At 40.2% G+C, this 14,709-nt stretch overlaps 1 protein-coding gene and 1 non-coding gene across 2 annotated transcripts; both read right to left on the bottom strand.

The window, feature by feature from the left end:
* Positions 1-30: 30 nt before the first annotated feature.
* On the bottom strand, positions 31-102 carry trnah-gug. Its single transcript has one exon. It is a non-coding gene; the product is annotated as a tRNA-His (tRNA).
* Positions 103-3,213: 3,111 nt separating this feature from the next.
* nt5dc2 (5'-nucleotidase domain containing 2) lies at positions 3,214-14,237 on the bottom strand. Its single transcript, XM_012826156.3, has 14 exons — positions 13,643-14,237; positions 12,712-12,896; positions 11,940-12,014; positions 11,645-11,700; positions 11,241-11,334; positions 9,776-9,904; positions 8,345-8,405; positions 7,598-7,700; positions 7,134-7,235; positions 6,894-6,975; positions 5,900-5,986; positions 5,362-5,502; positions 4,287-4,351; positions 3,214-3,955 (listed from the first exon to the last, which is right to left on the bottom strand). Exons 1-14 carry the CDS (start codon positions 13,995-13,997, stop codon positions 3,694-3,696), a joined length of 1,797 nt encoding a protein of 598 aa, XP_012681610.2. The 5' UTR covers positions 13,998-14,237; the 3' UTR covers positions 3,214-3,693.
* Positions 14,238-14,709: the final 472 nt, after the last annotated feature.

The following is a 14,709-nucleotide window of genomic DNA, read 5'->3' as shown; positions in this document are numbered from 1 at the left end:
GCAGGCCTACAATACAAAATTCAGCCGACCTGCCGTGACCCGGATTCGAACCGGGGTTGCTGCGGCCACAACGCAGAGTACTAACCACTATACGATCACGGCGAGCTATCAGTCAGCGATGCCTCCGTGCAGTGGACTTTGCCATAAGTACGAAACCGACATTATTGTAACTACACTATTTGTGTTAAGTATAGGATATAAGCTTTCTGTATAAGCTATATTTTAGAGGAGACAAACTGAATAGAAGAAAGATTTGAGCTAATTCAAATAATCTCAAGTCGTTGGTGCCAATATAGGCTGATGATCAGCTGTTATTTAAGCATCAGAAGCAAGAGCTAAATTGTTATGTAGCCTGCCGAAATGTACATGGAGATTAGTATTAGGTCTATTTGTACATCAAATCGCTGTACCCTAAAGTAGGCAAAACAATACTGTAGCCTACTTTATCTCATTGCTAGATTGCCTGGCATGCATTGTAGCAAATATAGAGTTATTGAGTCTTGTGTAGCCTACCCAATGTTTCCAAACAGATGATAAGAAAGGGTAGAATATAGCTAAATATTTAGGCTAATTTATGTAATGAATTTTGTACCAGACCTTTATTTTGTAACATTAGGGATTTTAAAGAACATGATTATTGATAGCAGCAAATTACTTGATCTGTCACTTATGAAGTAAACTGGTAAAAAAAACAAAAAAAAAACATAAATTAGGTCATAAATTAAAGCAGCAGTAAGGAGTTTTGGTCTATAACTAGCAAGCTTACTACCACTGGCACTGATACAATCTTGCCAACTGGTGTCTTTTGTTGATATAATAGGCAGTGTCGTGCTATAGTCAGTGCTGTGCTACATTTTTTGGGCTGTTCCTTCCTGGAACATATCCTGGATGGTCAGTGGGAATTACAGGTGTGTTTATGTATCCATGACCATATACCATCAAAATAACTTTGAAGATGATAAACAAAACTAGTTGCCTATAAAAACAAACCTCAAAAAAGTGGTGTAATGTTGTACAGTGTTGCTTTAATGAAACATGACATTTTGTAACATGACTTTTATTTTGTAAAAGTTAAATGTTAGTCAGGCAACAGTGGCAAGGAAAAACACCCTGCTGACTGAAAAAAAAAACATGAGCAAAACATGACTAGTAGAGTACGCCTGTGGGCACAGATACAGACTGGAGAAAATCACAAGTCAGCTCAGCAGATGACACATGACCGAAGTGTTGATTATAGACTCGAGAGAACTGGGTCAGGAGTGATTTTAAAGGTGATTTTAAAGAACCTCACTTGCAACAAAGGGGGCAGTTCTGCTTCTGTCTTTTTGTTCTTCTTCCCCTGACAATTCAAGTGTTCCTTTTGTCTTTTTATCAAAGAGCTTTTTCTCTGCCTACTTCTGTATCTGCATTTCTTTATCACCAACCTGCATTTTAAGCGGTGGTGAGAAGTCTTGCACAAGAAATCCTACTAAAGTAAAAGGACCTAAGTATTAGCAGCAAAATGTAGTTTAAGTATTGAATTAAAAGTACTGGTTTGGTTTCCCTGACTGATTATATATGACATCATTAGATTATTAATACTGAAACATCAGTGTGTAAGCAGCATGTTACTGTAGTAGCTGTTGGAGGTGGAGCTAGTTTAAACTACTTTATATACAGTTTTATATACAGGGACACCAGATCGATCTGAGGGGTTGTAATGGGAGAATGGGAGAGAAAAAATGGGGGGAAAGGATATTGGATCATTTGAAAATGTATTGAAATGAAACCATGTGAGAAGTTTAGAGGGAAAATCACTATTTGCTGGAGCTGTTAACGGCCCATAGACATCTGAAATGTGACACCGACTACACACTGCTTTTTGGAGACGGAGACAGACAGAGAGACGCAGAGACTGAGACTGAAGTGGGTCAAGCCAGCCTCAAGTTTCGAGCATGAAAGGTTACGTTTACGTCACAATTGGCACGCGCAATCACCAATCCGCCAAGCATACTTAACTTAACAGTGTGTTTCAGACCAAGGGTAAATGGAGATGTACAGAATGAGAAACATAATGTGTTTTTGGAACATTAAAGCAAGTAAATCTATTGTAATAGACCCCAAAAATAAAATGATGAACATTGAAAATGAGCATAATAGGTCCTCTTTAAGAAGAGCATTTTGTGATTGCTTCTAACCCAGAACTATGAGTTCTTCTAGCACGGTCACAGCTTGTGCTGCTAATTCAGCTAGATAACAGATAACTTTCTGTGAGCCACAACCTTGGACTTAACTTCAGACAGCAATCATCTAGAATTTTAAACATACAACCCATATCCGCTCCGCTATATGTGAAAAAAAATGATTGAGATGTTTTTCCTGCAAGCTAAGATTATGGAACAATGAAGGTAGTAAATGTGGGCCCAGCATAATGGTAAGGGTAGCATTTTCTGGGTGTTGTGCATGGCTGCCTGATATGTGGACTTTTGTAACATTTGAAGGTGCAGTTCGCAATTCTAATCCAAAACACTTTCAGCAAACTACTCCTCACCATTCTTTAACCACCCATTCAGTGTATGCACTCAGAAAAACTCCAGTGCTCCTACATAGCCCCAGCTCTGAAAATTTAAAAAATTTAAAATAAAAAAATATCAGTGACTCGGACTGAGCCGTAAAAAATTCCAGCCAATCAACAAATTGCTTCGGGAGCATGGAAGGAAGGGGTGTCATTTGATTGGCAGTTCAGCTCAAAAATCAGAATCATGGACTGCATCTCAGTTAGGATCTAAAAAATGTTACTTTAGCTACGATCTAAATATTTGTCTGGACTCACTGTCAAGACATTATATAGACTACCCTATAATGAACCATTTGTGTAATTAAACTTTTTCACTCAGATATTCTCAATATGGTTGTGCAACTTCCCACACTATGTAAATTAGTTCCTTTCATCCGTCTCGGGCTTCATTAACTATCAAGTCTTGCATAATATGGTGTGGAAGTGACATGGACATAAATATTTTGTACTTTTCCTCAGTCAATGTCTCTTCACAGTGACAATGTCCCCTGATACTTCAAACAGTGTATGCACAACACAGTGATACTGAAGCCATTAGCTATTTTTTTTAAACAATAATACAATTAAATAATAAATGTCAAGATACTATGTAAATATCCCTTTGATTCACTTTTTCCAATTACATTTGCAACAGGAAAAGTTCAATCCAAGACAAAAACAGTCAATCAGTTTATTCTCCAAAACCTCAGGTAAAAACATCAATGTAAAAATGTAATTCAAAATCATCGTTTCAAGTGTTTACGTCATGTAACTTTTGTCTACCGGTACATAAAATCAAATGACAATACAATACAATAGGCCATTTAACTGTAACAGTCATATCTAGCAAATAATGCAATAGACTAAGTAGTGGAGATGCTACAAAATGTACAAGAAGAAAACTTGTATCCTATGGGCTACTATTTGCATGCTCTTGTTCTTTCAAATGCACTATCTCTGTTTGTCCAGAAGATGGCACCCCAGTTTGAACAGCCATAACCCAGGCTGCCACGTTTGCAGAGCTTTCGTCCTCCTGAATAACTTTGCATGTGTCCTGTTGCTGCAAACACATTCCGGTTCAGCAGTCATCTTGGAACTATTTCAGGTCTTCTACGCCACCAAAGCCATGGAATTAGAGAACAAGTCTATGACTGAAGTCAACGGATGTGGGCCATCTCTTCCAAGAATGGCGTCTTCATGCAGCCAGTGCAGAGTTGGTCCATCCACAGAGGGGCCTCGTGTTGTAGTGGTGTGCGACGCGGGTAGAAGGTGTACGAGAGATCATAGTTCAGCAGGCAGCTGATGGAAGCCATGTAGAGGTCGGAGAAGCGACACAGACGCCTGGAGAAGTAGGTGGGGTTGTGGCACGTACGGAAAATGCTCCCAAATTGAGGGTTGAACAGATTCTTTGTGACGGCTCTGTTAGGAGGCACACAACAATGGAAAGCTCAGATGAGATGATGTCAACAAGCTATTCATCACCCATTATTCACTACTGGGACATATAAGAGGCATTAAAATAATTCCAATTTTAATCAAATTACCCAACACAATCAAAATAATCTTTCCACCTCCAATTAAACAGCACCTCTCCCAGACCTGTCTGATTCCAAAATACTCAACTTTGATAGCCTGAAATGGTTTGATGGTGGATTTTAAAACCTAATCTAAGCTGTAAACAAAATCTTTTTTGTTTTTCATCAGCTGGAAAAACAGACCAACTCCACTTCTCCAGTCACGCCTGACTCACCTCAGCTCTTCCCTTTCCTTCAGCCAGTCTTGTAGAACCTTCTTAGACTCCGGATCTTTGTGCTTCTGTACAACAGGAGTTACAATGGTATTTGATTATTCTCTTTAATCCTGGTTACCTTAACTGTGTTACCAGATACATGTGCCTTTACTGTGAATAGTTATGTTGAAAAGTGGTAAATGTAGCAGCAAGACACTAGATAATTCACCAAGAAAACACTGCTTGACCAGGCTGTTTGCCTATCATAACAATAATGACCACAACTGATGAGAAAGACATTTGAGGTTTAATTTGTGTAAAGAATCTATAACTAGGCAAAAACCTCATTAAAGGTTGAGCATTTTTTAATAAGGCTTTGCATTCAGCCTGACAATATTACTGCATCAGACCAATTTTTTAAGTGTAGCAGTAAAAAGGGAATCAGCCCTGACATGCAACACCTCCTGGGAATATTGCCACATACCTTTTCTAACCACAATGTACGTATGTGCAGCACTGTGGTTAGAAATGTGATTAAGATTGGTCACATTGGCATTTTTTTTATATGTGTGATGTGTGAGTGGGATATACCCTGGTAACTTTGGTACTGGTATTTTACATTTTTAAATTTTAAGTATGAACCTGAATATTACAGCTTTTAATGAAATTGTTGAAAATGCATAAAGCAAGTATTTAGGTGAAACATTCTCTGAACAGGCCAGTAGGAACAAGCAGGGTGCGGTCGTCCTGATCAGTTTGTTTTTAATCTAGGGCTTCTGCCATTGGCCTGGCTCTGCCCAGATCAGTTTTCACTGGGATTATAGTCTGGAACTGCTCTTTGCAATGATGTTGAAATGAAGCATCTGTCTGAAATGCAGTTACAACAATAGTGGTTGTGCTAGACCTAGACAAAGAGTTACAAACAGCAGTAGCAATGCTGGCAAACAATGTCAATTGAAGCTGGAGTAGGAAGAATGTGAGTTTGGGTGTGGTTATACCAGGCTATTCTTCTATAAGCCAGGCAACTAAAACTGGACTCACAGCTTATGTAAAAACTTGATCCACCCTCCAAGGCTCGCATAGGCTTAACACTGACCTGTAAGCGTTCCAGTAGGCCTGTGAGAGCCTGCAGCCAGGTGAGACTCTGTGCATACTTCTCTGTGTTCACCACCCTGGTCTCCACCTCCAGCTCAGGCACGATGGCCCCCGTCCTCCAGCCGTGGCAAAGCATTAGGTCCTGAAAGAAACCATTGAAGAGCATTGGAATGACCAAGCTTAGGAGTTGGAATTGCTTCTCATTAGTTTCCAGGCCAACAAGGATCTAGTCTGAAGGAGGGAAGTTACTCAGAGTTGGCAGTTTGTTTAATTGGTGGGACACTTCAGACATGCATAAAAACCCACTAGACTTCTCAGTGTTCAGTATTCAGTTATGTTTGTGCATTAATGCTTGAGAACACGATGGCAGTGTTTGGGGATTAAACCTTATTTTTTTTCAATGGACATTTTAAACAGTTAAGAGTGAGAATATGACAGCTGGGAAACACATGGGGAAGTCAGCAACTGTGACACTAGGAGCATGTTGGAAAAACAGACCCTGGTCACACTCAACGTAAGCAGATATGAGAATGACTCACGGCCAAGTCACTGTAGAGATGGTCTCCAAAATAGAGCACTTTGGTACCCTGCCAACCTGTTAGCTTTAGAAAGTCAACAATGTTTCCCTGAAACAAGAGGCATGCAAAAAAAAGCTTTTAGATTAACGAACATACTTTTTTCCCCCATCCTGATAATGGTGAGATTAAAACAGAGGGGAATTAATTTACAGAAATGGTTGTGCAGAAGGTACCATGACAAAGTCTGTCAATCTTGTTATCTAAATGGCATGGCTCACTGACTTGCTTAACAACAATCTCTGTGAATGGAAGCGACAGACTTTTCCTGGATTGCCCTGTGACAAATGGACAAATAGTGGGTGCCCAGCACAGAGTTTAGGGGGGTGGGAGTAACTACAAATGCCAAGCTTATAAAGTGAAGAGAAAGAGGGCACAAGCCCCAGAGAGGATGTTGGTTTTCATTGAACACAGACATTCCTGTAGGTAACTGTGCAGAATGATTTGTTTTGGTGGGTGAGATGAATTAGTTTCCATCTGACGATGAAGACGTTTCCATTTCTGGCTACAGTTTTGTCTTTTGAAGGGCATGAACTTAAACAGTCAAGTCCAAGATCAATAGTTCTCTTCACAGTGTCTGGCACAAATTGGTTTTCTTTTGTCACCGGACTCAATAGAACTAGGCTGACACACATTTGTTTTCCACAATAAAGAGAGACCAAAGTCAATGCCTCTCGCTCCTTCTTTTGCATAGGGGAAAACGGTTGGCTGGCCAGTGTTTATGTTATTTTTACCGCAACTCAATGTTAAAAGAATGGAAACTGCGATAAAGGCTGAGTTGAACTGGATCACTAACACTGAAAGGTTATGACAACATTTGATATGTAGCAGTATTTCTCATATTCACATGGGTTATGCACTGTTGGAGCAATGAGCCTCAGTGTTAACGTCAAAAATAAAAACTGTTGTGTGCTCAAAATTAGAAGTACATCAAATAAAAATTGAATTCATGCATTACCTGTTTATAGATTTGTCCCTTCTCTAAACTGTTGATCTTGTCCCACTGAAGGTCCCCATTACTGTCTAATCTTCTGAATGGTCTGCAAAAAAGTGGTTAATACATTTATATCTGGCCGCCCAAAAGTGACATGTGAGAATTGGCAGCAACAAGAAAAACTCAAAACATTCTTGGTTGATGACCGCTACAAATAGAGAAATGTGCAATGTCCTGGTATTGATACATCATGGTGATACTCACTTGACACAGTCATTAAAAAAGTGTGGTTTGTCTGCTTGAACAATGACAACATCAAAGAAGTCCCTCCAGTCCTTCCCAACCATGTATGTCATGCCCTTATCCCTGCAGATTGGGCAATAAAGAACATTTCAAACAAAGGAGTTCCTCTCATCTCATACTTCTGAAATCAACGGGTCTAATGTGGATCCTAGATTTCATCATGCATGTGTAAAGTATTCACCACCATAAGATAATGCTGACATTTAATAATTAGTGCACTGGGAGTTTCATTTAACTGGAGTAAAACAAAGAAGAATGGTCAGTTATACTGTAAATAAGTGGTTTTAAATGAACCAAGAAGAGTGAGTTCTGTACATCTTGTCCTTTTTTAGGACAGACTGCATAATGTATTAAAATCATTGGCTAGTTAGACAAAGTGTTGTGTGGTGCATTAAAACACTTCTTTAAGTACTGAGTCCACTCACACAAAGCTGAAAGGGCTGTTGGTGATCAGGAAGAGTTTCTTCCCTTGATTCACCAGACTGTGCAGAACTGCGTAGGTCTCATCTCCACGGAGGATATACTTCTCTGGGGAGAAGCGCATCGTTCACAACTGTCAGCACTATTACATGTCCAGCTGTGTATGTAACCACATAAGACAAAATGTCTCAGACCACACCACTGTGGAAAATTGCTTGCTTGAGCCTCAGGGGTGTGTTTGCCTAACATCATAATTAAAAGATAAAATCAGTTAAATCCCATGGACAGTAAACAGTGGTCTGTGCAAGGAAATGGAAGGATCTAAGTACGTGATTTCCTGTGAGGCATAAGGTCCTTCTTCAATTTAGTTTCAGAAACTGATACTTCTGGTCTTGCAGTAAGTCAATATCAGTCACTGCAGCACTTCTAATTCCACAGGTTCTTATTTCTTATGACAACACTATCATGTATTATGACAATGATATAAAACACAGCTGGACTGATACTTGATAGCTGGTGCTGTAAGGGATGGTTTATTTAACTCTGAATACAGGTCATAAGAAAATCACTGTTCTTTGCAAAAGGTCATTTTTTCCCCTGTTGATGATGAAAGCTAGTAGCTGGGTTCATCTTTAGTGTTCGATGTTAGAAGACCAACAATGTATTAACTCCCTATTGCAAAACTGTTATTCCAGATTTCTTTTTTAAATGTACCACTGAAGTGGGTGCAGCGAATAGGACTCCGCTCTCACCGAGGTCTTGCATTATCCACTTGTACATGAACCCCTTGATGTGGACCATTCCTATCGCCTCCTGCAAAGAACAGACATTTCACCCTTCAATGTTTACAACACAGAAATGCACATTAGATCATGACATTCTCGGCCTTCCTTCCGCACCCAGGTCAAAAAGCTCTCCCTCTCTCCCTCTCGCTCGGACTGAAGGAGTACTAACAGGCTTGCAGCTTTGAGCTGCTGCCAGAGGCTCCTCAGAGCAGACCACTAGGGAGCCATTTGCATAGTTCTGCGAGCGCACTATACGCTATTCCTCTGCACCACAGAGCCTTTCACAGAGAGAGAGAGAAGAAAAGGAAACATTCACCTATTTTTCGACCAAAACAAATGTCTCATTTGAAACCAGGATGATAATATGGAAAGTGAGAAATGTGACTAACTTTCCCCTCTAGCACTTGCAATTCATTACAATGTTTGTGCAATACCAGAATAAAGACGCTGAAGGAGCTTGGCAGTGTAAGAACCGAGGAAGGGTGCTGCCAGATCCTGCGGTTAAATTGGGTTCCCAACAGCGCTGCCATTTGGAGTTAGTCAATGACGGAGTGAGCTACTCCTTTTCACAGCGCCGGGGTGTGTGGTGCGGGGTGATCGGAATAAAAAGGAAAGACCTCCCCTTGGCACACAGACCAAAAAGTTTGCAAACAAAGTTCCACCATAAGGGCCTTAACAGTCAACAACTAAAGACCTCAAGGGAAACAAATTACATTGGATCACTGTCCATGAAAATAAACAAGGTCAAATACAAGTATGTTTCAGAGATAAACCACACCTTCAAAGCTTATGTAAATGGTACAACAGCTGTTATAAATAAGATATTGTATTATACATTGCAACATTATCAAAAGAGTGGATTTCTGCAGCACCATTCCTGTAAATTACTGTTTGTACTATATGTTGAGGTTACTCAAGCACTTGAGTATTCAAGCACTTAAAATCAATTTGAGTTACTACATTAACATTGAGAACTCATTAGCCATGTGATGTTCAGTGTAAAAATAGGTATTTTTCTACATATCATTCATTGTTACTGTTGACTACATTTCCCATACTGCTTTGTTTGGTGTCAGGGGTGAGGCAGGTCTTGGAGGGAGTTGAGATCAGAGAAGAAGAGTTGATTAGTGTAAGCGTGTTTTGGAAGCCGCTGGAGAATTAAAGCATAGCATCTCAGCATCTGTATAGTCTATAGGGGTCTTTTCAATTGAAACAATACACCCCCGTCTGAAAGCCAACCCCACCAGGTACTCAAGCACTCAGGAAATTAATATTAAATTTGCTAACTTATGCACTTTTGCAACTCTTAGCTACATGGGCTGCATCTTCTAATTCCACAGAACTTTGACATGAGGGTCAAAGATACGAGGCATAGTAGGCTACACAGAATGCACTCACCGACACGTCCCTGTAGAGGTGCACAGGGTCGTACTCAATGTCATTGGAGATGAAGAAGTCATTGGCAGCAGCTAGCAGAGTCATTTCTGGGATGGAGAACACATCCATGTACTGTTTCATTTTGGGCCCCTGCCAGATTGGGAAAGAAAGCACACAGCATTTTGTTATGTTGCAGCCTTTCACTAAAGTCGTTTAAATGAGTTTCTGTCATCAATCTACATTCAATACCCAATAAGGACATTTTTGAAAATTTAACCCAAGGAAAAACTGAAATATCACATTGACATAAGTATGCAGACCGTTTACTCAGTAATTAGTCGAAGCACCATTGGCAGCATGATGCTGCTGCCACCACCATGCGTCACCGTTGCAATGGTATTGGGCAGGTGATGAGCAATGCATGGTTTCTTCTAGACGTGACGCTTAGAATTGAGGGCAAACTGTTCCATCTTGGTTTCATCGGAGTTCCTAAATCTGAAAGTCAGCGGTTTTTTTTTTTGCAACTCCGAGGATTTCTTTCACTGACGAGAGGCTTTCGTCTTGCCACTCTGCATAAAGTTACCACTGGGTTCTTAGTCACCTCTCTTACCAATGCCCTTCTACCCCGATTGCTCAGATTGGCCAGGCAGCCAGCTCTAGGAAGAGTCCTGGTTGTTCCAAACTTCTTCCACCTAAGAATTATGAAGGCCACTGTGCTCTTGGGAAACCTGAATGAAGCAGATATTTTTCTGTAGCCTTCCCTAGATCTGTGCCTCAACACAATCCTGTCTCTGAGCTCTGCAGGTAGTTCCTTTGACCTCAAGGCTTGGTTTTTGCTCTGATATGCATTGTCCGCTGTGAGACCTTACCGAGACATATGTGTGCCATCAAAGAGAAATGTTCTAATGTCATAGCAAAGGGTCTATTTGGGGTCTATTACGTCAATGTGATATTTCTTTTTTTACCTTTTTAATTAAGTTGAAAAAAAAATGTGTCATTTTGTGTCATTTAAACGATTTTAGCAAAAGGCTGCAACAGAAGAAAATGTAAATAAAAAAAAACTGAAGGGTTTTACTTTACTTTTATAAACAAGGTATTACTGCAGAATTGAAAATAATTTTAACGGGTATCCTTTCTATCTAAGGGCATCATTACCCACAACAAACTCCCGCTCAAAGCCAACATGCATCAATTCAGCCTTTAACTTGTGTTAAAAGACAGACTTCACTGGGTTGCAATATTTGCATTTGAGTCTGGACCCTTGGTTGTGGCGTTATTTCACGGGTTATTAAATAAGTTACAAAGAGAACAGAAGATATTCACGAGCATCTCTGCATCTCTTGTAGATTTGAAAAAAGAAAAACAGACGCCAACCACAGGGGTCTCGACTGCACTATGAAACAAGGACCTATTAAACCTGACTGCATCCCTTGCTCAGAGTACACAAGGGCCTTCTGACTGGAATAAATAGGCATCCTCCACTGACCTTCCCATAAAACCCGCTGGCTTGTTGAAGAGGGACGTGATTGGTGCCCCCGTAAAGCTGCATGACCTCTTCATCAGGGACAGGCTTCAGACCCCTGAGGATATTAATCAGGTTTAAGTCCATGATACACAGTGGAAGAGGAGTCCACACATCTTGCTTCCGTTTAGTTGCAGATGCAAACAGACAGATTACCTTTACATACATACACTTAACAAAAAAAAAAATCCTATGTGGCAATATCCTTCAAAAACACTGCCAAAAAACTGATTTTGATTATCCAAACAATCCAAGAAGTGTGTCTTAGTTGTTGAGCAAAATGTTGCACATAAACCAATGCATTTCTACCTGAAACTTATGCAGAGGTATCTGAGAATAAAAAACTCTGAATTGTACAAATTTCTCACCTATACACGGTCCCCAACTCTATATAATGGAAGGCATCTATTTTCATCAGAAGTCCCTATAAAATTAATCAAAATACAATATTTCATATAAAGCAATTGCATATTCAATTGGCACCAACTGCAATATTGTTTGCTTAATTGTGTCACAGTAAACCACTTTATTCTCTCATTTTTTTAACAATGCAAAATACAAATTTGATTAAAACTCAAGTTTTCATTTAATTTCATTATAAGGTGTAGTTGACATGGTCATTGTTGTCAGCAGGGAGAAGAGTGCCCTTCTGCAGCCCTTTACCTTTTGGATGTCATAGTGCAGCCCCCGAGCTGCAAAATTGGGGATGTAGTCATACTTGTTAATTCCTTGTGGATACTGTGGGAGACAAAAACAATAAAGCAAACAAATAGTTTAGCATCAGATATCAAATTACGAACAAAACATACATCAGGTAAATTTCACAGATGAACTGCATTCCATCTTTCATGCAAGAACATTTTAAGTCAAGTCCCTTGCTGGGAAACTGAGAACTTTACCACAGTTTTCCCATCTTTTCCGGAGCAAACAAGTTACAAAAACATTCGAAATCGGCCCAGTATCGAGTTACACTATAATCGGCAACTGCAAAACAGCTATACAGTGTAATCTGTGGAGCAAGCATGTGCAGTAAAGTAGCTGCTAACACTAGTGGATGACCAATATCAGAAGGTACAGAGTAAATGCTTTGTACTCAGGTTGCTAATTCTTCTATTAGCATTCACTTATCTGTGAAGATTACAATGTCAATAAAAAAAAACACTAACACGTGGCTCTTCATCTAACACCTGTTGGGATATGTCTCTAAAAGTTAACATGAAATAAATACGTTAACAGGTCAATTCCAAAGTGGCTCTGCAAACTAAGATTAATATCACCCTCACTGACAAACTGCATCAATTTGCTGGTGGTGTTGTGGTACTGATTTCTGTGGACATTTGCATTACAACATGTAACATCCAACAATGGCAACAGCCTGTGGTATTAAGGATGTTACACTGTGATGAGATAAGAGATAAGAATACCACAAACAGACCTTATAGTGTTCGATGAGGAAGTCCCGTGCTTTGTTGTATATCATGGCATCAAGGGCATTGGAGTACAGAGCCAGCGTGTAATCGTAATCAAACCCATAGATATCAACTTTATCTAGATGAACTTCATTATTGGCATAAATTGTGGCTGGGTTAAGCTGATTGCAAACCCCTGGAGGAATTATATCTGTGGAAGAAAGGTAGAACATTTTTAAATAAAATGTTCATAATCTCAATGGGAGATAAGTCATACGTGTAACTGAGAAAAATTAGCAACTTTAAGAAGGTTCGCGCAGAGGATGTGCAGCCAATAGCATAAACTCTTCATTCAACTTTTCCTATTGTGATTACCAATTCAGCTTTTTGGTTACAGAAGTGATGAGCTTATCTTTCCTAAAGGCACTTACACATTTAATTTGTAAGTAAGAACGAAGCCCCCTAAGGATCATGGTGGTGTTTGTTTCTGAGCTGCTCTTGGGTTCCCAGAGAATACATTTTGCGTTAGATCGTAATACTTTGGCATTCCCTCTAATACTTTTGCAATACCTCAAGAACACAACCGTTTTGTGAAGTAAGGCAGAAGTATTGCGAGTTACGACAAAAATATAGCGAAATAATGAAAAAGTATTGCGACGGAAGGCAAACATATTGCAAGGGAATGCAAGAAAAACACCACCATGAACCTTCGGGCGCTCCGTACTCTGTAGCCCTTCAGGGTAAACCCAGAACATTTCTGGTAAGGCTGTTTGATACAAAGTTTTCACATCGGACAATGGATTTCACTTTGATAACGGCGTCTGTCTATCATTATGCAACAGTTTTACAAGTGAAAATAATTGCATAATTTGGATAGAATGGCGCTTCATGCGTACATTGTCTGCTTGATGATGAATATCATTGTGTACACGAAGGCAAGCACAGTAGCCTACCTACCGTGAACAAGTCGTTTCATTTCATTGTATCTTGCCCAAAGATAAGTCTTGGAATCAACTTTAGGGGCTGTGGAGGAAAAAGCCCTTCCAGATCTTGAAAGCAAATCCTCGCCTCTCTTCTTTCCAGCTTGATGTGCATGGGAAGCAGGCGCTGTCTGGCAGCCCGTTGAACCATTTACTTCTGTGTCACAACTTGCAGTACTTTTGCAGACTTTCTGGCCATTGAGGGACAGGCCACTTGATGCTAAACTGGCGCATGCAAATGCAGGAATGTTCGATGGAGCGCTCAACGTTGCTGTCCTGCGACCTTTCCTGCACAATGCACGGCCGAGCGTTCCGATTTTCTGGCAGGACATGACTGACAACGACACTGTGTACACGTACCTTTTATCTACTCCTGCAAAGATACAATTTTGCCATAAGATGCCCCGGGGTTTTCCTCAGGCTGGAGCTGCGACTTGTCAAAACAAGCTAGTGGCAAACAGTGAGGACTCAAATCAGGGAGCGAGGATTAACCAATGGTAGGTGGATGCCATGTAATTGCGTTTGTCTGTGACCAATGAGCGATGCGTAGACGTTTCGCCGAATCAGGGGTTTGCCAGCTCTCACCCAAAACGTGTTAATATACCAGCGGCCAATACGTGACGAGATAAATGGTTCAGAACAAAATACAGATTTGATTGGTCAAACATGTGTAACCCCATGCAGCGCTTCCATGTGCTACGTGACAAACGCTAGGACAAAATATTTGCTGGAGGCGGGCGGGGGTGGATTTCGGAACAGTCACATCGAGACCCATAGGATGTTTTGGTAGTCTATCTATGTTAATTTACACAAACCGTTAAATTAAATTAAATTAAATTAAATTAAATTGATACAAACACTATGCTAAATTCAGGGGCACTGTTCAATCGTTCCAAGTACGCTCCATTCCCCAAATGTGTCTTTGATGTTAAGCCATGCTGAAGATCCTCCTGTGGCAGAGTAGCTTCAAGTGACCCTCCTATTGAACTGCTTCACTTAAACCCAACCATGACACTCAATTCGATTTTTACAGCCTAACAATTT

This window comes from Clupea harengus, chromosome 4 (genome assembly GCF_900700415.2).
Source record: "Clupea harengus chromosome 4, Ch_v2.0.2, whole genome shotgun sequence".
Taxonomy (NCBI): domain Eukaryota; kingdom Metazoa; phylum Chordata; class Actinopteri; order Clupeiformes; family Clupeidae; genus Clupea; species Clupea harengus.
Note: the sequence above shows the minus strand (reverse complement) of the source record. Positions and strands in the feature narration are given on the sequence as shown.

Bases quoted from the DNA above. Each gene is read 5' to 3' on its own strand.
- nt5dc2 (XM_012826156.3), bottom strand. From the start codon at position 13,997: ATGTCCTGCCAGAAAATCGGAACGCTCGGCCGTGCATTGTGCAGGAAA. The intron at 9,905-11,240 runs GTCAGTGGAGGA...CCAATCTGGCAG, and splicing joins CCAGCGGGTTTTATGGGAAG to GGGCCCAAAATGAAACAGTA. The intron at 7,236-7,597 runs GTGAGTGGACTC...CCCAATCTGCAG, and splicing joins AACAGCCCTTTCAGCTTTGT to GGATAAGGGCATGACATACA.